General features: G+C 39.2%; 2 protein-coding genes across 2 annotated transcripts in view; one reads left to right on the forward strand and one right to left on the reverse strand.

Annotated features, from left to right (window-relative positions):
• Positions 1-24868, reverse strand: part of lama4 (laminin, alpha 4) — a 156049-nt gene that overhangs the window by 125666 nt on the left and 5515 nt on the right. Inside the window, exons 2-3 of the mRNA XM_082148436.1 lie at positions 7366-7467; positions 7000-7127 (exon numbers count right to left, since the gene is read on the reverse strand). Coding sequence (XP_082004562.1) covers positions 7000-7127; positions 7366-7467 — 230 coding nt within the window. The remainder of the gene's footprint in view (positions 1-6999; positions 7128-7365; positions 7468-24868) is intronic.
• LOC309482909 (uncharacterized protein) overlaps positions 1-24868 on the forward strand; it is a 170433-nt gene that overhangs the window by 114176 nt on the left and 31389 nt on the right. The window lies entirely within an intron of this gene.

The following is a 24868-nucleotide window of genomic DNA, read 5'->3' on the forward strand; positions in this document are numbered from 1 at the left end:
GCGGTTGCTAGGATGTTGCTATGGTGTTGCTAGGGTATTTTGGGTGGTTGCTAGGTGGTTGCTAGGGTGTTTTGGGTGGTTGCTAGGGTCTTTTGGGTGGTTGCTAGGGTGTTTTGGGTGGTTGCTAGGGTATTCTGGGTGGTTGCTAGGCGGTTGCTAGGGTCTTTTGGGTGGTTGCTAGGCGGTTGCTAGGGTGATCTGGGTGGTTGCTAGGGTGTTTTGGGCGGTTGCTAGGATGTTGCTATGGTGTTGCTAGGGTATTTTGGGAGGTTGCTAGGGTCTTTTGGGTGGTTGCTAGGGTGTTCTGGGTGGTTGCTAGGTGGTTGCTAGGGTCTTTTGGGTGGTTGCTAGGCGGTTGCTAGGGTCTTTTGGGTGGTTGCTAGGGTCTTTTGGGTGGTTGCTAGGTGGTTGCTAGGGTGTTTTGGGTGGTTGCTAGGGTCTTTTGGGTGGTTGCTAGGCGGTTGCTAGGGTCTTTTTGGTTGTTGCTAGGGTCTTTTGGGTGGTTGCTAGGCGGTTGCTAGGGTCTTTTGGGTGGTTGCTAGGGTGTTTTGGGTGGTTGCTAGGGTATTCTGGGTGGTTGCTAGGCGGTTGCTAGGGTCTTTTGGGTGGTTGCTAGGGTCTTTTGGGTGGTTGCTAGGCGGTTGCTAGGGTGTTCTGGGTGGTTGCTAGGGTGTTTTGGGTGGTTGCTAGGGTATTCTGGGTGGTTGCTAGGCGGTTGCTAGGGTGTTCTGGGTGGTTGCTAGGGTGTTTTGGGTGGTTGCTAGGGTATTCTGGGTGGTTGCTAGGCGGTTGCTAGGGTCTTTTGGGTGGTTGCTAGGGTCTTTTGGGTGGTTGCTAGGCAGTTGCTAGGGTGTTCTGGGTGGTTGCTAGGGTGTTTTGGGTGGTTGCTAGGGTATTCTGGGTGGTTGCTAGGCAGTTGCTAGGGTCTTTTGGGTGGTTGCTATGGTATTCCGGGTGGTTGCTAGGCGGTTGCTAGGGTGTTCTGGGTGGTTGCTAGGGTATTCTGGGTGGTTGCTAGGCGGTTGCTAGGATATTTTGGGTGGTTGCTAGGGTGTTTTGGGTGGTTGCTAGGGTGTTCTGGGTGGTTGCTATGCGGTTGCTAGGGTGTTATGGGTGGTTACTAGGATGTTTTGTGTGGTTGCTATGGTGTTGCTAGGGTATTTTGGGTGGTTGCTAGGGTGTTTTGGGTGGTTGCTAGGGTCTTTTGGGTGGTTGCTAGGCGGTTGCTAGGGTGTTTTGGGTGGTTGCTAGGTGGTTGCTAGGGTGTTCTGGGTGGTTGCTAGGATATTTTGGGTGGTTGCTAGGGTCTTTTGGGTGGTTGCTAGGGTGTTCTGGGTGGTTGCTAGGTGGTTGCTAGGGTGTTCTGGGTGGTTGCTATGGTATTCAGAGCGGTAGATAGATACACACACACACACACACACACACACACACACACACACTCAGAGTTTATGAGTTTAGAGTTTATAAGTGTATAAATTGATGAGTTTATAAGTGTACAAGTTTTTGAGTTTAGAGTTTATAAGTTTAAATGAGTTTAGAGTTCAGAGTTTATTCATTTATGAGTTTAAGAGTTCATAAGTCTATGAATTCATGAGTTTATTAGTTAATTAGTTATTAAATTTAAGTTAATTAGTTTATAAGTGTATGAGATTAGAGTTTATTAGTTTAAATGAGTTTCATTGGCTAATATATATAGAATGGCAGTTTGATTTAGTTTTCAAGGGATTTAGATTTGAATTTTTGTCGGTTGGTGAGTTTGAATTTTTTTAGAATGCCCAATGTTAAGTCAATGGGAGTTTTTCCGAGTTTTGATCGTCATTTGTAGGAAAACCGTAAGTCCGATCAGTCTGAAAAGATAAAGCAACTAACTTCAGATCAGTTTGAGTGTCTGAGCCGAGTTTGGAGTATGTAGAGTTAAAGCTCTAGGGCGAGTTTGAGTCAATAGTTTCCACAGAAGAATAATAATAACTAGATGCGAAAGTTCGTCGAGACAAACTTTAAGTTGGCTTGAGAAAGTTTGGACCAGAACGTTTTTTGCTAGGCGGTTGCTAGGATTTTATGGGTGGTTGCTATGGTGTTCCTAGGGTATTTTGGGAGGTTGCTAGGGTGTTCTGGGTGGTTGCTAGGTGGTTGCTAGGGTGTCCTGGGTGGTTGCTAGGGTCTTTTGGGTGGTTGCTAGGTGGTTGCTAGGGTCTTTTGGGTGGTTGCTAGGGTGTTCTGGGTGGTTGCTAGGGTTTTTTGGGTGGTTGCTAGGGTATTCTGGGTGGTTGCTAGGCGGTTGCTAGGATATTTTGGGTGGTTGCTAGGGTCTTTTGGGTGGTTGCTAGGGTGTCCTGGGTGGTTGCTAGGGTCTTTTGGGTGGTTGCTAGGCGGTTGCTAGGGTGTTCTGGGTGGTTGCTAGGGTGTTTTGGGTGGTTGCTAGGGTCTTTTGGGTGGTTGCTAGGTGGTTGCTAGGGTCTTTTGGGTGGTTACTAGGCGGTTGCTAGGGTGTTCTGGGTGGTTGCTAGGGTGTTTTGGGTGGTTGCTAGGGTATTCTGGGTGGTTGCTAGGATATTTTGGGTGGTTGCTAGGGTCTTTTGGGTGGTTGCTAGGGTCTTTTGGGTGGTTGCTAGGCGGTTGCTAGGGTGTTCTGGGTGGTTGCTAGGGTCTTTTGGGTGGTTGCTAGGCGGTTGCTAGGGTGTTTTGGGTGGTTGCTAGGGTCTTTTGGGTGGTTGCTAGGCGGTTGCTAGGGTCTTTTGGGTGGTTGCTAGGGTGTTTTGGGTGGTTGCTAGGGTATTCTGGGCGGTTGCTAGGGTCTTTTGGGTGGTTGCTAGGCGGTTGCTATGGTGTTCTGGGTGGTTGCTAGGGTGTTTTGGGTGGTTGCTAGGGTATTCTGGGTGGTTGCTAGGCGGTTGCTAGGGTGTTCTGGGTGGTTGCTAGGGTGTTTTGGGTGGTTGCTAGGGTATTCTGGGTGGTTGCTAGGCGGTTGCTAGGGTCTTTTGGGTGGTTGCTAGGGTGTTCTGGGTGGTTGCTAGGCGGTTGCTAGGGTGTTATGGGTGGTTACTAGGATGTTTTGTGTGGTTGCTATGGTGTTGCTAGGGTATTTTGGGTGGTTGCTAGGGTGTTTTGGGTGGTTGCTAGGGTGTTCTGGGTGGTTGCTAGGCGGTTGCTAGGGTGTTATGGGTGGTTACTAGGATGTTTTGTGTGGTTGCTATGGTGTTGCTAGGGTATTTTGGGTGGTTGCTAGGGTCTTTTGGGTGGTTGCTAGGGTGTTTTGGGTGGTTGCTAGGTGGTTGCTAGGGTGTTCTGGGTGGTTGCTAGGATATTTTGGGTGGTTGCTAGGGTCTTTTGGGTGGTTGCTAGGGTGTTCTGGGTGGTTGCTAGGTGGTTGCTAGGGTGTTATGGGTGGTTACTAGGATGTTTTGTGTGGTTGCTATGGTGTTGCTAGGGTATTTTGGGTGGTTGCTAGGGTCTTTTGGGTGGTTGCTAGGGTGTTTTGGGTGGTTGCTAGGTGGTTGCTAGGGTGTTCTGGGTGGTTGCTAGGATATTTTGGGTGGTTGCTAGGGTGTTTTGGGTGGTTGCTAGGGTGTTCTGGGTGGTTGCTAGGTGGTTGCTAGGGTGTTCTGGGTGGTTGCTATGGTATTCAGAGCGGTAGATAGATAGATACACACACACACACACACACTCAGAGTTTAGAGTTTATAAGTGTATAAATTGATAAGTTTATAAGTGTACAAGTTTTTGAGTTTAGAGTTTATAAGTTTAAATGAGTTTAGAGTTCAGAGTTTATTAATTTATGAGTTTAAGAGTTCATAAGTCTATGAATTCATGAGTTTATTAGTTAATTAGTTATTAAATTTAAGTTAATTAGTTTATAAGTGTATGAGATTAGAGTTTATTAGTTTAAATGAGTTTCATTGGCTAATATATATAGAATGGCAGTTTGATTTAGTTTTCAAGGGATTTAGATTTGAATTTTTGTCGGTTGGTGAGTTTGAATTTTTTTAGAATGCCCAATGTTAAGTCAATGGGAGTTTTTCCGAGTTTTGATCGTCATTTGTAGGAAAACCGTAAGTCCGATCAGTCTGAAAAGATATAGCATAAAACTTCAGATCAGTTTGAGTGTCTGAGCCGAGTTTGGAGTATGTAGAGTTAAAGCTCTAGGGCGAGTTTGAGTCAACAGTTATTTACAGAAGAATAATAATAAGTTTAAATAGGATTTCAATATGTTGGCTTTCTCAAGCCAACTTAATAAGTTTAAATAGGATTTCAATATGTTGGCTTTCTCAAGCCAACTTAATAATAAGTTTAAATAGGATTTCAATATGTTGGCTTTCTCAAGCCAACTTAATAATAAGTTTAAATAGGATTTCAATATGTTGGCTTTCTCAAGCCAACTTAATAAGTTTAAATAGGATTTCAATATGTTGGCTTTCTCAAGCCAACTTAATAAGTTTAAATAGGATTTCAATATGTTGGCTTTCTCAAGCCAACTTAATAAGTATGAGCGACAATAACACTAGTGTTGCTTTGAAAAAGCACCACTAATAATAAGTTTAGTGACAATAACACTAGTGTTGCTTTGAAAAAGCACCACTAATAAGTATGAGCAATAACAATAGTGTTGCCTTGCTTTCAGCAAGCACCACTAATAAGTATGGAGGATAACAATAGTGTTGCTTTGAAAAGCACCACTAATAATAAGTATGGAGGATAACAATAGTGTTGCTTTGAAAAGCACCACTAATAACAATAGTGTTGCTTTGAAAAAGCACCACTAATAATAAGTTTAAATAGGATTTCAGTAAGTTGGCTTTCTCAAGCCAACTTAATAAACACAGGAACAGGTGTAAGGTGTAACAGTGACTACGTTTACATGCAGCCAATATCCGGGTTATGGTCGGGTTAGGGTCACTATTTGGGTTTCTGAAACATTCGGAATAACGCGTTTACATGCGTGTGCAGAGAGAGTTACTCCTGTATACATGGAATTTACAATATCCCGATGTAAACGGCGACGCGCGGTTAGCGTCTGGACGTACGGACTTCCTTAAGACGCAATATGCGTCATTTCCGATTCTTTTTCCTGTATCCAAAGACAACAACAACAGCAGCAGCACGCGGATAATGAATAGTTCGGGGCAGATAGCGATCGCCTTTGTTTGCGATTTCCTCCTCGCTCCAAAAGTGTGGTGCTGTGCTGCGTCTCGCCATGTTTACCTCTACTTCTTGTTTACTTCTGGTATACTGCACGCGGGTTTCTGTATGCGCCGTCCCTACTCAAAAGACCAAGATTCCTTGCGAATAGAACATGCGCAGAACACAAATCCATGTCCCTTTTGATGGGGATATGCCGATACGCGTTTACATGACCAAATATTCGGGTTAGAAAGGGGGTACCCCAGGTATAATATCCGGGTTTTTAAAAACCGGGATATGAGCATATCCGGGTTTTTGCCGGTGTTTACATGGCCGCGCGCGACCGGGTTATTGCTAATATCCCGGTTTTGAACGGGTTATTGGCTGCATGTAAACGTAGTCAGTGTGTGTGTGAAACAAGGGTAAACACACACAACATGCAAATACTAGCCTACATGAACATTGACCGACAGACAGAGTGAACAGAAAGGAAATAAATACATAGTGGTGACGAACTAAATGATGAACAGCTGTGATGAATGAATGTCCATGGTTACTGATGAGTGGCGGGAAAATCAAACAAAGGAACATGTGATGAATGAAAACAAACTGAAAGTCCATGAAAACAGAAACTAACTGAACATAAGTGTAATATTACGCCCTCTCTGAAAAGGGCGTGACCTCGCGGCACAACAGAAAGTTGGGGCTCTGGAGGAGGCGAAGGGATGGTGAGATGAAGGACGCAGACAAAGTTTGCTTTCTCGATGCGAACATCCAAGTGGCCCTGAGACGGGTGGCCCAGAGATGGAGGGAACTGCTCTGTTACAAGAGACGGTGAAGGCACCGCTCCATCCCCCAGAAGAGGGCCGGTTGGAGAATGCTGTGTTTCATTTTATTTCTGTTCTGTACCCGCCTTTTTAATAAAAGAGCAATTTCCAAAACCTCTGGGCTGTATTGGGCCTGTATTGACAGTGAGCAGCGCACTGCTTCCTCACTCTCGGCCACACCCTCATTTGCCACGGGCAGTGGGCTCTGAGGACGCGCTGTCGCCCCGCGCCTCCCTACCCAGTCCCTCACGGGACCGACGGAGCCAGGTAAGCGCACTACACTCACCGCCTCGATTTCTATAGAATCTATATCCAATGTATGTACCAAATGATTCATCAATTAAATATCCGCACGGTACAACAGATTAACACAAAAACATTACAACAATTTCAGAAAACAGAGAACTGAAACAGAGCTGAAGTGAAAATGGAAACAATGGAAACCAAATTAACTGAAGAAATGAAATGAAGAAAGCTTCAACTTAGGAGTCGTTTAGGAAACACAAACACAGGATATGTGACAACTGCATCCTAACTCACAATCAATGGTTTACTGCTACTTTTATGTGACAAAATATGCAACATTAATATTGTCAGCTGCATTTTGCGATTCAGTAATATATTTTGTTAATGATTTTTGTCCATTATTTTATTTATTTTTCAATTTAAAGGCTCTCAAGATGTTTACTGGGAAACATGTGGGTCAAATGGACTGGATTTTTCCAGGGCAACATTTTAGCCCCAGTCTAGCCCTAATGAGAGATAAGGCTGTGTGATAGGTGAAAATAACCTTTTTACATTATGAAGTCCAGGCTATGGATGTTTGTTCATGTTAAAAATATAAACATGATGCAATCACACAAATAACAATACTAGTAAAGAAGACAACTTTTTTGCTGCATGTCATATTTAACTTTAAACTGGATAATAAGGACTCAAGTTATCCTGAAATAAGATATGATTTTTTTACTGATTTATTTATTTTTGCTGTTGCTGTTAGGGATTGAGTCGGCATGATTTAGGTGTAAATGTCTGAGCTCAAGTCTGGACTCACTTGTTAGACTCCAGTGAAATCGGGCAGGCACATGGTCTACACATGAAGGTGCCATCAGGAAGAAACACAGGTAGAAATCCATCTTCACATTGCTCACAGAAATCTCCAACAGTGTGATCCTGACATTCCTGAAACACGGGATGCAGAAAAGAAGGGAGGTGCATTTCAGAAAAAAAGAAAAAACACACACAAATGCTGGTTACACTGCCATGGTTACATAAATGTTAAAATCAACACCATATGTGCCAGTGTGACAGTTACCACATCGAAGAATTTCAGTTTCTGTTTAGCTTGTTTTTATTAAAGCACTTACATTAAATAATTAAAAATGTTTTTACTTTAAAGAGTTTTGAAACTAATACTTACAATGCATATCCCAGTGATATCCTCACAGCTATCAGCGTGGCCTTTACAGTTACAGGGGAGACAGGTTTCCTGTTCACTCAGGAAGAATCCTCGAGCACATACCTGCAATAAAGTCATTGCTAAACATGATCATGAACTATCAACAGTCATGATATGTGCCATATCTCTACAGTATGAAAGTGTTCCTTCAACTACAGTCACTTCATATTCCAGGTATTGTTTTTTATTAAAGTTAAAATAGGATATTTTAATTTTGCTATATGAAGGTCATCTAAAAAAGTATTGTAAACTTTTCTCAAGGCTGTATATTTACGCATTTGGCAGATGCTTTTATCCAAAGCGACTTACATTGCATTTCAAAGTACACATTTACATTCTTATCAGTTCTTGCTTTCCCTGGGAATTGAACCCATAACCTTAGCGTTGTAAACGCCAATGCTCTACTGTTTGAGCTACAGAAAAGCAGGCTTAAAAAAGAAACACCCTAACCCTAACCAACAATAGCTACATGTGTACTCCCTAATGTTCAAAAAACCCTATTTTGGGTAAAAATATAGGAAAAAATAATACTTCTCTCTAAATTAATTTAAAGTAAACAAATACAAATCCATAAGATTTTCTCCAGTGTAGAGAAGTGTAGGCCTAGACCTTTCTAATGATTTATAGTTATATGCTTTGGAGTAAGTCTACAAAGCCCTTAAAGGGACATGGTGGTGGAAAAAATATGGGATGGTGAGAACAAATATTTTTCTCTATCTCTATGAGCAGGTGGCTGAGAGACAAGTCCGAAGGGACTGTGTGCAAAGTGAAAAACCCGAAAAGCATTACTGCAAAAATAGTCAAACTTCAATGTTCCGAATTCAGTTCACATATCAACTGGTCATACCAGTTGATATGTGAACTGAATTCGGAACATTGAAGTTTGACTATCTAAATTTTTTTGTAGAAACGCTTTTGGGGTTTTGCACTTTGCAGACGTCTCTCATCCACCTGCTCTTAGAGATCAATTTATATTATAAAGCTCGTTTTTGAGAAAATTAACTTTACAGAACTCCTTAAACTAAACCTTGACCATATTTCTTTATACTTAAGTACAATTTCAAAATAAAACTCTCCATTGTTAACATACTGAGCTGTCTGAAACACTGCCAGCGGGACATTAAACAGGAAGTTTTTGACTGAACTCACAACAAGTTTTGTGAGAGAACGGAAAAGCTTTGATTTTTTCCTCCCATCCCATATTTGTTTCCACCACCATGTCCCTTCAGTGGCTTGTAAAAGTCTAATCTGTTACAGTCCAATTTATTCTATTTATTCTCACATTTTGGTTCAAACCTTAAATTTAGATTTATTTTTCAAAAATATTTCTTCTTCAAAGGAAAAACATTCATGCAAATTAAAAGGATTATTTATTATAAAGACCATATTTCTGGGGGAAAAAGTGTGTTGGATTTACATGAATTGATTAACATGTACATGGGACTCATGGGACTTTTCGGGCAAAGGATCGTGGGAAGCTGAAGCTTCCTGTTTGAGTCATCATCACTGCTTAGGAAGAAACAGTGGGAGAAACAAAACCTCTTCTTTTAGTGTGTTATTGTGTATAGATTTGAGAGTCATGATTCATGATGTTTACAGTATGTTGTTAGGGGTATATTTACTGTACTATAAGATACAATACAGTCTTCTTCATTTTTGACTTAAATAATATACTACATAGCTACAGGCCAATTTGCATTTTTGTATACTTTTTTTTACATTTTTTACTGAAGGTCAAAACCGGACATAATACAAAACTGAATAAAACAGTGTTACTATGTTAAAGTCCCCCTGAGGTGAAAATCAAGTTTTTAATGTTGTTTATATGTCTTTATATGTTTATATGTTATATGTTTTTAATTTGCTTTAGTTCACTTTGAAATTAATTTTTGGTATGTTTTAGCTTACCTCAAGGGCATCCAAGATGTAGGTGTCTTTTTTTCCGCAGTAGTTTCAATTTAGATTTTTTAGGTCAAACCGTTCTTGTCTGTCAGTCATATAATGCAGGTCTATGGTCACCACCTCAAAGAGCATGCACAGAGTCTGATTATTGATATCTGATTAAAAACTGTCATTTGAATATTATCTCTATGCACATTGACATTAGTTTTGCCCTCCACATATCTAAATGCCCACCCCAGGAAAGCATTCTATAATACTACTGAGTGGCCTGGTTATATTGGTACTGTAGTCTAGTGAGAAGTGTTTAATTCAATAAGCTCCCACTGCAAGGCAGAACAAAGCCTTCATACTCTGACTGTTCCACTTCTGAACGCACAACGACTAAAAGTGGAGTAAATATTTGAGCAATCTCTTTTCCAGTTTAACTCTGTCCTGCTCTGCAAAACAATTGATGGACTGTCTCTCAGCTCTTACATTTCATCCTTTTATAATTACAGATAAGGGGCCCTATCTTGCACCCAGCGCAATTGACTTTGTACACCGACGCATGTATCATTCCTATTTTGCCCGCGCAAAGCGGACTTTTCCCTCCACAGAAGCACGTCGGTAAGTTAGGAAATACACTTGCGCTCCCCAGGGCGCAAAGAGGAGGCGTGTTCCGGCGCAAACGTTCCTTCATGCTATTTTGCAGGTTTAGAAAACAATTGCGCCACTAACCAGGAAAAAAAAGTTTAAAGTCAGTGGCGCGTTGCGCGTTGCGCATGTTATTCATATGCTATTTTAAGGGCGCATGCTTGGCCATAATCAATGTAGCGTGTGCACAACGCGCACTTTGATTCTCTCATCTACACAGAAGCAGCAGTTTTCATTTTTGCAAATCATACATTATTACGATAGATAGATAGATAGATAGATAGATAGATAGATAGATAGATAGATTTAGATGTCGCAGTCGCTCTGATTGGTTTATTTCACGTTACGCCCAAACCACACCTATGAATAATGAAGCTACTTCAGACCAACCCCTTTTAGATTTGCGCCGGGCGCAGTCATTTATCCCGCCGTGAAAATAGCAACAGCGCCCAAGACCCGCCCACAAAGTTACTTGCGCTTTGAGCTTGACACTTGCGTTTCAGATCGTTAAAATAGGGCCCATAGAGTCCGAAAAATTTAAAATTTTAAATGTTGAATTGGTGTTTTCAACAGAAACCTCAATTACCAGACAAGTCCTCGGCACAGACCCCACAATGCATCATGCCCAAACCAGCTAGGTCCGCAACACAGACCTTAAAACCTGTTAAGCTTCACCAGTGCGTCGGCGCACTGAAGCGTTTTTTTATTTATTTAGTTCAAAGTTACTATCAGATTAAATGTTTTACCTTGACAAACTATACATCATTAAAAAGATATAAGACTCAAGTTTCAGTATTTGACCACTATTGTATTCTGAGAAACTTATAGTGACAGTTAGGTCTTAATTTGTGTCAGGAGTTATGAAATGAAAAAATGCGTTGATACCTTTTAATATGAACTAGATGCGAAAGTTCGTCGAGACAAACTTTAAGTTGGCTTGAGAAAGTTTGGACCAGAACGTTTTTTGCTAGGCGGTTGCTAGGATGTTATGGGTGGTTGCTATGGTGTTGCTAGGGTATTTTGGGAGGTTGCTAGGGTGTTCTGGATGGTTGCTAGGGTGTCCTGGGTGGTTGCTAGGGTCTTTTGGGTGGTTGCTAGGGTCTTTTGGGTGGTTGCTAGGTGGTTGCTAGGGTGTTCTGGGTGGTTGCTAGGGTGTTTTGGGTGGTTGCTAGGGTATTATGGGTGGTTTCTAGGCGGTTGCTAGGATATTTTGGGTGGTTGCTAGGGTCTTTTGGGTGGTTGCTAGGCGGTTGCTAGGGTGTTCTGGGTGGTTGCTAGGGTGTTTTGGGTGGTTGCTAGGGTATTCTGGGTGGTTGCTATGCGGTTGCTAGGATATTTAGGGTGGTTGCTAGGGTCTTTTGGGTGGTTGCTAGGCGGTTGCTAGGGTATTTTGGGTGGTTGCTAGGGTATTCTGGGTGGTTGCTAGGGTATTTTGGGTGGTTGCTAGGGTGTTTTGGGTGGTTGCTAGGGTATTCTGGGTGGTTGCTAGGCGGTTGCTAGGATATTTTGGGTGGTTGCTATGGTGTTTTGGGTGGTTGCTAGGCGGTTGCTAGGGTGTTATGGGTGGTTACTAGGATGTTTTGTGTGGTTGCTATGGTGTTGCTAGGGTATTTTGGGTGGTTGCTAGGGTGTTCTGGGTGGTTGCTAGGTGGTTGCTAGGGTGTTATGGGTGGTTACCAGAATGTTTTTTGTGGTTGCTATGGTGTTGCTAGGGTATTTTGGGTGGTTGCTAGGGTCTTTTGGGTGGTTGCTAGGCGGTTGCTAGGGTGTTTTGGGTGGTTGCTAGGGTGTTCTGGGTGGTTGCTAGGATATTTTGGGTGGTTGCTAGGGTCTTTTGGGTGGTTGCTAGGGTGTTCTGGGTGGTTGCTAGGTGGTTGCTAGGGTGTTCTGGGTGGTTGCTATGGTATTCAGAGCGGTTGATATGGTGTTACTAGGTTGGTTGGTAGTTGTCACAGATGGTTACTATGGAGTTTTTATAGAGCTCTTACTTAACTAATCGCTATTAGCATGTAGCTATTCACTGCTAGCATGTGTAGCATGTTGAAAGTGCTGTTTGCTAGCATGAGTCAAAAGAGCCAAACCTCATCTCTATACGATGTTCTGATACAGAGATATAGGTCTTGCAAAACGGTTGCTAGGGTACTCAAGTTTGGTTGCTATGGCGTTGCTTTGGAGCTGGTATATTTAAATTAAGAAGTTTAAAGTGGTTTGAAGTTTAAAGTGTTTTGAAGTTTAAAGTGGTTTGAAGTTTAAAGTAGTTTAAAGTAGTTTGAAGTTTATGATAGATAGATAGATAGATAGATAGATAGATAGATAAGTTAGATTGATAGACAGACAGACACACACACACTAACTCGCTCACACACTCACTCAGACACACACGCACACTCAGAGTTTATGAGTTTAGAGTTTATAAGTATAAATTGATGAGTTTATAAGTGTACGAGTTTTTGAGTTTAGAGATTATAAGTTTAAATGAGTTTACAGTTTATAAGTTTGAGTTTAAGAGTTCAGAGTTTATACATTTATGAGTTTAAGAGTTCATAAGTCTATGAATTCATGAGTTTATAAGTTAATTAGTTTATAAGTGTATGAGTTTAGAGTTTATAAGTTTAAATGAAGTAAATTTAGTAGTTTAGTTTAGTTTGAAGTTTAATTTAGTTTGAAGTTTAATTTAGTTTGAAGTTTAATTTAGTTTGAAGTAGATAGATGAGTTTATTAGTTTAAATGAAGTAAATTTAGTAGTTTGAAGTTTAAATTAGTTTAAAGTTTAAATTAGTTTGAAGTTTAAAGTTTAAATTAGTTTGAAGTTTAAAGTTTAAATTAGTTTGAAGTTTAATTTAGTTTGAAGTTTAATTTAGTTTGAAGTTTAATTTAGTTTGAAGTAGATAGATGAGTTTATTAGTTTAAATGAGTCTCAATGGCTCATATAGTATATAGAACGGCAGTTTGGTTTAGTCTTCAAGGGATTTAGATTTGAATTTTTGTCGGTTGGTCAGTTTGAAAAAGTCAATGGGAGTTTTTCCGAGTTTTGATCGTCATTTTTAGGAAAACCGTAAGTCCGATCAGTTAGAAAAGATATAGCATACCGAGTCAGAATAGTCTGAAGGTCTGAGCCGAGTTTGGAGTATGTAGAGTTAAAGCTCTAGGCTGTATTAAAGTTATATTTTTTTAGTCTCAGAAGAAGAATAATAATATTAAGTTTAAGTATAATATCAGTAAGTTGGCTCTCTCAAGCCAACTTAATTATGACCGTCAGCTGGTCCATTCAGGAAAAAAACTCCGTGCTGTTGTCATGACAGCGATTCACAAAACAACGTCCCTCAGGGCTTTTAGCTCAAAAATGTGCAGACTTGGAGAAATATTGATATATTCTCATAGATTCACATCATATTTCTATAGACAGGAATAATATTTATTGAATTTATACCCAAATGCGTCGTCGATGTAATCATTATGAGCGCTTCTTACTGAGATGTGCTGTGTTTTCAATTCATACCAATAGCCTGAGGGCGCTATATGCACAAAAATACTCCATACCAGAGAATGTCTAATATGGCGAGAAGTTTCACTCTCACTACACTTCCGGCTTTTGAACTGGTTGCAGTTCCACTCTGATTCCATATGAGGGCGCTCACAGGACGAGTGCAGAATGAATGGAGGTCAATGGCGGTATACCCCTCAAAATCCACTTTTCTCAGGATATAATTTTTTGTCTAGTAATTTGAATGTTGTATTCGAAAGGAGATGCAAAGAAATTACACATTGCTGGGTGTTAGATTTTTTAGAGTCACTTATTTGCTTTAAAAAAGTCTTTCAAAATGTCAGTGACGTCAGAATGCTGACGTCATTAGCAGAATGCTAGCGTGTTATGGGCAACAACAACTCAACCTGTAAGAAATCAAAACGACATAAGTACTCGTTCATTCAACTTTCGACCTAAAACCCATGTTGAACTTGCAAAATCTACAATCACATCTGAGATTTCTCAACGGCAATCGGGTGAAAGAGACAAATTTAGCCGTCTAGCCCCATTGACTCCCATTCATTTTGCACTCATGGCAAGCGCCCCCAGTGGAACTCTGGTGGTACTACAACCAAAATTCGGTACAATAGGGCTTAATAGGGAGTGGACAGGCTCTCCGTAGACGGGCTCTGACCATACTGTCTATGGCTAACACAGAGATCGCTGTAATATGCAGAAACAGACGGTTTGAAGACAATAAACTTGATTGCAATGATATGTGATTAGCCTGTGTTCTTCAAGCAATGTCAGGTATTTTTAAAATAATAGATTATATTTATAATGTAATGCTAATCGATATAGACTTTATCATCGTGCATACTATATATAATATATTTTCTGTCTGATTTTTTTTTTTATCTGAAGCCAAATTAGATCACAGAAGATTATTTAAAACACTTGACTTGCGTTATAAAATAAGTTTGAAGCACAAACATGGTTTTAATCTCATAAATGGTCGTGTATTGATGGTGTGCTAAGCTAACACGCTAGCTAGCTCAGGTGCACCTGTCACCTAGAAGTTATTCTTTTATGGGTTTTTTTTCTAAATAGTAATGCTTTTCTGAAATGTTTTAGTGCATTTGATACAGTTTCAAATGTAAGTGAGAACTTTGATCAAATAAATTAGGGATTGAAACCCTATGAATAGCATGTGAATAGCCAGTCGTTAGTAACTATAATGCAGACAAAAGATATGCATATTTAGATCCATAACCAGGCTGGAGAGGTGTGTGAATGTGTGCATGGGGAGACTGAGACTGAATGGGGCTCGTTTGCACCACAAAACAATAGAGACAATAGACTGAATAGATGACTTAGATGATGACTAAACATCAGTAGCACTTTTAGAGTCTAATCAAAATAAAGTAATTTGACATGATCTTGAAAAACATTTAACTAAATACGAGTTTTAGACTTATCATTTTCAGATTTTAAATATAACATGGTCACACATATGGCTTTAGCTGCAGTGCATTTCTAGATTGCTACAGTGCCCACTTCAATTTTATATTCATGAATATGTTTCATAAAAATAAATTTCTAATAACTTTACAAAACTTTGAAGCTATTTAAAAAAAAATGTTTTTCGTTATGACAATAATTAATCTACATTTACAATAAACTACCAGGTGTCAGCTTTCAAATGAGATCATACTTGTGCTTTTAGTGCAAAGGGTTCATGAACTGTATCTGTTTCAGTTTGGGTATGTCATTTCTGGGGATTTTTCAAAAGTGGCGTTGCAGCTTAACATGTTAACTATATGACTGTCATGCAAAAACTCATCGATACTCAGTTGTCTGCTGATACTGCAACTCTACCTCCATGATTTCAACCTGCCAGTCAGACTAAAACTTCCACCTCAGTGGTGTCTCCCATTTCTGTTGTGGCACACGCCGCAAACAGTGGCAAACTAACAAGCAAGAGGAGCAGCTTTAAAAAATTATAATAATGTTGGTCTACAAAAACATAGTCTTGTGCTGTAGCTTGAAATCATCATTCAGCTTATTTTTGTTGTATTAGTCCAGAGGAGAACAACCTCCTGTTACAACCTGTGACTGAGCCTGGTTTCTCTCAAGGTTTTTTTCCCCACTACTTTGTGGAGTTTTTGTTCCTTGCCACTGTTGCACTTTGACTAAATCAATAGGTGGTAAAAAGACAAATACTATTCAGTTAATTGCACTGAAACTATTGAATGAGAACAGAATAATTTAATTGAACTGAATAATTATCTACAGTATTATCTTTTGCAGAGCTGCTTTGTAGTTGTAATTAAACTGAATTTATTGTTTCCTGATCAAAGAATTTTGCATAATTGATTCCGTTTCTTTCCTGTTTATAACAGTGAAACTACTCTGAAGCAATCTGTAAAAAAAAAGTACAAAAAGTACCATTTACTTAAACATGAAATAAATGTAAACCAGAGTCGGCTTGAGCGCTAAAAACACTTGCACATGCAAAAATCACTTAAGCCAAAAGTATACTTCTCTTGTCCATGTTTCACTTCATGACATAATTTCCGCCATGAACACAGTCCACAGATGTCTGCACACAAAAATCAGGGCTGCATGCGAACAGTGTGCATGGACATCATGGACTGATATACTTTCTGCTTAAGTGGGCAATTATTGGCCAGAATAAACAGCAGTGGACCAGACTTTATGTCGACAGTCAAAAGTCTGGCAACACAAAAATATTAGTTACACGACTGGCTACTAGTGTCAGGATTGGCTCTTGCATAAGTTACAATCTAACTTGGTAATTGTAACCATATTGGATGGTTATTCTTAATCAAAAATGTCATCAGTCCCTATAGCTATAATAGTAGCCTAGGGGTCCTCAGCAACACACACATGATTATGAATTTCTGTAGCTCTAACAGTATAGAGCATCGTAGAAACACTGCCATTGTCATAAGTTTGAGTCCCAGGGAATGCATAAGGTCATAAAATATAAACTTGATGTGTTTCTTTGGTTAAAATGTAAATAAACAGGTAAATGTAAATGTACAAAAGACCCATAGGCTCTCACAACAGCCATTTCCTTCTTGCCTGTAACTCATTTCTCTCTCCTTCTCTCTCACACACTGTTTACATTACTTCAGTGAAACCACACACCAAGTAAGAATCACATACCAGATCATAAAAACAGAGGACAACTGAACTTCAGCACTGTATGCATACTGCATTCTAACTAGATGTACCGCATGGCGGTACAAAATATGACCGCCGCTCAGGCCTGCACTGGCTTTCCACAAAAATAAATGACGTGGAGCAATTTGGCTGTATTGCGTGTTTATGTATATACCTAAAAAAAGTAGTAGTATGTGCATGTCTGTCTGTGTGTGTGTGTATGTGTGTGTGTGTGTGTGTGTGTGTGTGTGTGTGTGTGTTTGTGTATGTGTGTGTGTGTGTGTGTGTGTGTGTGTGTGTGCGCGTGTGTGTGCGTGTGTGTGTGTGTGTGTGTGTGTGTGTGTGTGTGTCTCTGTGCGTGTATGTATGCGTGCGTACATGTGTGTGCGCGTGTGTGTTTGTGTGTGTGTGTGTCTGTGCATGTGGATTTGTATGTGTGTGTATGGGTGTGTGTGTGTCTGTGCGTGTGGATGTCAGTGTGTGTGCATGCTTGCGTTTGTTTGTATTCCTGCATGTGTGTGTGTGACAGTATCATCCTAAACCAGCAACCCTTCGCTCAACACCACCATCTACAGGCCGATGAGTGTACAGTCACTAAATGTGCACATAAATGAATTTATTTAATACCCCCCCACGGATGAAATTCTACGAAACTTAGCATACCCCCAGAGGATGTCAAGTTAATCATACACATGAAATATGGTGCAGTTCTGAACATCTCAACTGAAGATAGGGGCGATTAAAGCAGAATAATATTGCATTTAAATTTTTTATGGGAGGGGCGCAAATCACAAATGAGTGATTATGGGCTAGGTTGATGTGGGCCCTTAAGACCAACATACCATAAAAATGTCTTCATCCTCGGTGCCACGGTTCAGGTAGTTATTTAGGAAAAACTGCATTTTTTGGGTTTGGGGGGGCCCAGCGCGGGGGGGGGGAGTGGCCCCCGGGGACCAAACGAAATTTTTCCGTAAAAGTCTAGTGGGGCTACATGCCCACCAAATTTCATGTTCCCCGGTGTTTCGGTGTCCCTGGTATCGTTGACGAAAAATTCAGTAGATGAAAAAAAAAAAAAAAAAAAAAAACTTTGACAATCCCTATATGACCGCTTTCACTAGCTACGCTAGCGGCGGTCATAATTATACTTGTCCCATTTATAGTACAGGAGTGTAATTGTTAGTTTTGGTCCTCAAATTTGATTGGCCAAGCAGTGTTCTAAGACTTCTGATATACTGTACAATATAACCGCAATGGGACATTTCACTCTTCTTGTCTGTGTTCAAGGCATTCCAGACTATGCATGAATAGTAGGCCTACTAAATAGAATGGAAGCTTTAAAAAAAAAAAATTGGAGTTTATATCTTGCAATTCTGACTTTATAATTGATCTCACAATTAATATTCAACAATATTATTAATCTGCCTGCATTAACACCATTATATGAGAACTGAACTGAGCTGGACGATGACATCACTGTTTTCTCCAGAGCGCCTATATCTATAAATGAACTAAATTAATAACCTTTTTACAACAGAAATGAATCATCACTGAACTGACTTAAGCTGGACTTTGACACTATTTTCTTTTAGATCTGCTGTACAGCTGAAACAAACTTAGTTGCATTATTTTTCTGTTATCAATGTAAAACTGCGTTGAAACAATCTGTATTGTAAAAAGCACTATAAATAAAGGTGACTTGACTTGAAAATTCTGACTTGAGAAAAAATCTAAATTACTTTTTTATTATTTTATTCAGTAGCGGAAACGCATACGCATATTATTTGCTTCCTTAAAAAGTGATGACCCGAGTCTGAGTTACATTCACACACAAATCATGTCCCAGTTGTCATCATGGTTATGTTCTGTTTGCTTTGTGTTCTAGTTTTGGTTTTTACCCGCCTGCTCGTCTGTCTGTGTGCTTTCCTTGGTTACTGATTTAAGTCACACCTGTTCTGAGTTACGTTAATCATCCCTCTGTGTATTTATAGCCTTGGTTCAGTATTTGTCCGTTCTCGTCTCCTCCTATGTTGGTTGTTACGTTCATGTTTTTGATAGTTTTTGTTATAATTTAAATTTGTTTAAATCAAATTATTGCTGCAACTAAATACAGCCTTTGATTTCACCCGTGCTGCAACCGAGCCCTGACAGTGCTTTATTGCTACCAAACACTGCACTTCACAGTGCACTTCACTGTCAGGGCTGTCTATGGGTCTGGGGTCTGGGGTGACGGGATGTGGGGCTTCTATGATATTAGACTGCGTAGCCTATAATAAAAGATAAAGAATTTCAAACCTGAACCAAACATATTTTTATTCAAAGATCAACAGTCTGTCATTATTCTTTAGTCTGCCACAAAACAATGACTGTTGTAAGTAACAGTGCGTAAATCAGACCTTTCAGTATAGCCTAACGCTAATAAGCTTAAACGAAAAATATAGCTGCGAGCAGCGATTGCGGGCCCAAGCCGGTGGCACCGCAACCCCGGTGCCTTTAGTTACCTAAAGGCACCGGGGTGGCGGTGCCGCCGGCTTTGGCCCTCCATCGCTGCTCGCAGCTATATTTATATATATATATATATATATATCACACACACACACATATATATATATACATATATATATATATATATATATATATATATATATATATATATATATATATATATACACACACACACACACACACACACACATATATATATATATATATATATATATATATATATATATATATATATATATATAAGACAGAAAATATTACTTGTCTCTGATTTTATGATACACTCAAAATATTCCACAACAAATCCTTTAAATTTAATGTAAAAATAAAAACGAAAGTAAGCCGTGTTGGTCTCACGTAACCCTCTCAGTAGAATCAAAATGTTTCAATATTTGCGATGTATTTGAATGCTAAACTATTCTTTATTATAGGCTTTGTACTTCACTCGTGTTCCAATATCGATGGAAAAAATCATCCTCTTCACACGCGCAAAAATGTGCTTGGAAACACCACAGCGGAGCTCTGCTTACGGTGAATGGTACAAATTGTACTATTGACTATTTAAACAGAGCAGTGTAATTCGTATATCTTATGTTGACTATTTTTATTATTATATTGTATTAGGGCTATAATGAAAAGGCTGCGATGTCAAGATTGCAATTCTGGAATGTGTGTGTGTGTGTGTGTGTGTGTGACGCTGTTGCGGTTGAACAGTGGACACATAAAAACATAAATAAAATGTATTAGTTTATTCCTACTTCCATAGGAATACATTGAAAATGCTCGCTCTACTCCGCACCATTATCAATGTCTGTGCGGACGTCTGTATTTTACTTTCGCTTTTAAGTTAGCGATTTAAAAGCCCTCAGCGGTGTCACACGTCGATTAACCGGTGGGAAAATTGTATCACAGTCACATCCCTAATATATTTATATATAAATACAATAGGCCTACCTGAAAGAGAATTTTACTTGCCCGACCAGAGTATAGCCTGATTAGAACGTCAATAACAAAAAAAAAATAACTTGGGAATCACTAAAAAGAGAGATTATTCTAATTTCATTACATTCATTTTTAAGTTGCAATCAGCAGTTAATAATAAATGTATTACTGATCAATGGTAACAAGGTTGCCCTGCTGAGGCTCATGCAGCTTCTCCAGGAGAATTGTAAACAAATGAGCGCAGCACACAAAAAAGCAACCCAGTTAACAACATACTGACTATAAAAATTACAAATATGGAGTTTTTATATATTTTATAACATAGAGTTAAGCAACCTCACTTGACGAGTAGGCTACTATTTCCTGAATACAATCACGATTGAAACTGTGACATTGATTTCATACAACAGGTTAATAAACAGTTACAATTAAGTCACTTACATTTTAGATGCAATATTGACTGTTTTTGTTCTGTTTCAGCAGCAAAAATAGTTAAAGATCACAGCAGAACCGTCGCGCATCTCACAGCAACTTGTTTTCTCATTACTGAATGATTCAGCATTTAGAACGAATCGGTTGACTCAAAGATTCAATGATCAATCCATAAACATCTGTCTCAATCATGAATGACTCAGTCATTCGAACGAATCGTTTGAACGAATGAATCAATGACTCGCTCATTAAGATGGTCGCCTGGCGACACCTAATGGCGGTTTAGTGTTATGTTTAAAAGTATCATTCTTTCCAACGTGCACCATTATCAATGTCAGTGCGGACGTACGTTTTTTACTTTCACTTTTATATTAGCGATTTAAAAGCACCCGCTCGTGTCACACGTCGATTAACCGATGGGAAAATATCCTCACAGTCATATACCTAATACATTTATATTTAAATACAATAGGCCTACCTAGTTAAAGGTTTTATATACTATTTTGATATCCTTTTGGACACAAGAGGGCAGTATAGCCCTATGTTTGCTTTTTTTGTTGAACCAAATAGCACTAAATAGCCTGTTTTTAACTTTTTCATACTCCTTGAATTGCAAAAACAGAATAAAATGGGTTTAGTTCTAATATTTGTATAATTGTATATAAAAATAAATGATGTATAATTACATTTTTAGAAGTTATGAGATGTTTCCTGCTTCCTTTTTGACATTAATTGAATCCCTCGCCATAGCAAAACGGTTTGAGATATTCAATATCCGTTTACAATTTAGCATCATTAATATATTTTTATCATGTTGAAAAAGTTTGGTAGGAATAAAATAAACCTTTTAGGAGGAGTAACTAAAAACTCAGAGGCTGATTTAGCAAAAAAATCCATATTCAGACCAAAATATCTGACTTTCTGTTGGTTGCGGCTAATGAATGTAAATTAGAAAGTTGTCCGGCTTGATGAGTACAATATACAAACTATTTTTTTTTTACTGTAGTTAAAACTAACCCGCCCACTTTTGTCAAAAGCATGTTGAAAGTGACACACTTCCTGCTGCCAGTTGGTGGCGCTATAACTTTGACTCACAATAGTTACATCCATCTGATCGGCCTCTTACCACGAACACACTGCTGAAGTTTCATCAAGATCAGTTAATGTATGCAGAAGTTATTCCACTTCGTGTTTCTCTTTTCTCGCCATAAATTCGTTTCCTCGCCACGGCCAAACCGTTCGAGATATCAAAAATCCGTCCGCAATTTAGAATCCTCAATGTCTTGACTTCATGCACACCGAGTTTGGTGGGGATTGGATGAATTCTCTAGGAGGAGTACTTCGCATTCCACAGCAAGCGTTTTCCAAACAACCCATAATAGCCGACTTCCTGTTGGGCTGGCGTAAAACTTAGAGCACGAAAGTTGTTCGGCCCGATGAGATCTATATGTGTACCGAGTTTCATATTATTACATGCAAGTGTGTTTGATTTATGGACAAGTGTTCGGATCCCGTTCCAGGGGGCGCTGTCGAGCCCCCCTGCCACGCCCGGGTACCAGCTTCAGCCCAGCCCTGATGGCCGCAGGTTCTGACCCGTGTGCAAAGTTTCAAGAGTTTTCGAGCATGTTAAGGGCCCCAAAAGTGCCCGAAAGGTTGACAAAATAATAATAATAATAATAAATATAGCTGCGAGCAGCGATTGCGGGCCCAAGCCGGTGGCACCGCAACCCCGGTGCCTTTAGTTACCTAAAGGCACCGGGGTGGCGGTGCCGCCGGCTTTGGCCCTCCATCGCTGCTCGCAGCTATATTTATATATATATATATATATATATATATATTTATGTGTATATATATATATATATATATATATATACACACACACACACACACACACACACACACACATATATATATATATATATATATATATATAAATATCTATCTATCTATATCTATATCTCTCTATATATATATATACACACACACACACACACGAAAAACGAAAGTAAGTGTTGGGCTCACGTAACCCTATCATTAGAATCAAAACGTTTCAACAGTTGTGATGTATTTGGATGCTAAACTATTCTTTATTATAGGCTTTGTACTTCACTCGTGTTCCAATATCGATGGAAAAAATCATCCTCTTCACACGCGCAAAAATGTGCTTGGAAACATCACAGTGGAGCTCTGCTTACTGTGAATGGTACAAATTGTACTACTTACTATTTAAACAGAGCAGTGTAATTCGTATATGTTATGTTGACTATTTTTATTATTATATTGTATTAGGGCTATACTGAACAGGCTGCGATGACAAGATTGCAATTCTGGAATGTGTGTGTGTGTGTGTGACGCGGTTGCAGTTGAACAGTGGACACATAAAAACATAAATAAATGTATTAGTTTATTCCTACTTCCATAGGTGGGAAAATGTTATCACAGTCACATCCCTAATATATTTATATATAAATACAATAGGCCTACCTGAAAGAGAATTTTACTTGCCCGACCAGAGTATAGCCTGATTAGAACGTCAAGAACAAAAAAAAATAACTTGGGAATCACTAAAACGAGAGATTATTCTAATTTCATTACATTCATTTTAAGTTCCAATCAGCAGTTAATAATAAATGTATTACTGATCAATGGTAACAAGGTTGCCCTGCTGAGGCTCATGCAGCTTCTCCAGGAGAAATGTAAACAAATGTGCGCAGCACACAAAAAAGCAACCCAGTTAACAACATACTGACTATAAAAATTACAAATATGGAGTTTTTATATATTTTATAACAGAGTTAAGCAACCTCACTTGACGAGTAGGCTACTATTTCCTGAATATAATCACGATTGAAACTGTGACATTGATTTCATACAACAGGTTAATAAACAGTTACAATTAAGTCACTTACATTTTAGATGCAATATTGACTGTTTTTGTTCTGTTTCAGCAGCATAAATAGTTAAACAAAGATCACAGCCGAACCATCGCGCATCTCACAGCAACTTGTTTTCTCATTACTGAATGATTCAGCATTTTGAAACGAATCGGTTGACTCAAAGATTCAATGGTCAATCCATAAACATCTGTCTCAATCATGAATGACTCAGTCATTCGAATGAATCGTTTGAACGAATGAATCAATGACTCGCTCATTAAGATGGTCGCCTGGCGACACCTAATGGCGGTTTAGTGTTATGTTTAAAAGTATCATTCTTTCCAACGTGCACCATTATCAATGTCAGTGCGGACGTCCGTTTTTTACTTTCACTTTTATATTAGCGATTTAAAAGCACCCGCTCGTGTCACACGTCGATTAACCGATGGGAAAATATCCTCACAGTCATATACCTAATACATTTATATTTAAATACAATAGGCCTACCTAGTAAAACGTTTTATATACTATTTTGATATCCTTTTGGACACAAGAGGGCAGTATAGCCCTATGTTTGCTTTTTTGTTGAACCAAATAGCACTAAATAGCCTGTTTTTAACTTTTTTTATACTTCTTGAATTGCAAAACAGAATAACAGAATAAAATGGGTTTAGTTCTAATATTTGTATAATTTGATATAAAAATAAACGGTGTATAATTACATTTGTAGAAGATATGAGATGTTTTCTGATTCCTTTTTTGACATTACTTTAATCCCTCGCCATATCAAAACCGTTTGAGATATTCAATATCCGTTCATAATTTAGAATCTTTAAGGTATTTTCATCATGTTGAAAAAGTTTGGTGGGAATAAAATAAATAGTTTAAGAGGAGTGGCTAAAAATTCAGAGGATGATTTTGCAAAAAAATCCACATTCAGACCAAAATATCTGACTTCCTGATGGCCGGAGCTAATGAATGTAAATTAGAAAGTTGTCCGGCTTGATGAGTACAATATACAAACTATTTTTTTTTTACTGTAGTTAAAACTAACCCGCCCACTTTTGTCAAAAGCATGTTGAAAGTGACACACTTCCTGCTGCCAGTTGGTGGCGCTATAACTTTGACTCACAATAGTTACATCCATCTGATCGGCCTCTTACCACGAACACACTGCTGAAGTTTCATCAAGATCAGTTAATGTATGCAGAAGTTATTCCACTTCGTGTTTCTCTTTTCTCGCCATAAATTCGTTTCCTCGCCACAGCCAAACCGTTCGAGATATCAAAAATCCGTCCGCAATTTAGAATCCTCAATGTCTTGACTTCATGCACACCGAGTTTGGTGGGGATTGGATGAATTCTCTAGGAGGAGTACTTCGCATTCCACAGCAAGCGTTTTCCAAACAACCCATAATAGCCGACTTCCTGTTGGGCTGGCGTAAAACTTAGAGCACGAAAGTTGTTCGGCCCGATGAGATCTATATGTGTACCGAGTTTCATATAATTACATGCAAGTGTGTTTG

The sequence above is a fragment of the Leuciscus leuciscus genome (assembly GCF_965113295.1).
Source record: "Leuciscus leuciscus genome assembly, chromosome: 19".
Classification (NCBI taxonomy): domain Eukaryota; kingdom Metazoa; phylum Chordata; class Actinopteri; order Cypriniformes; family Leuciscidae; genus Leuciscus; species Leuciscus leuciscus.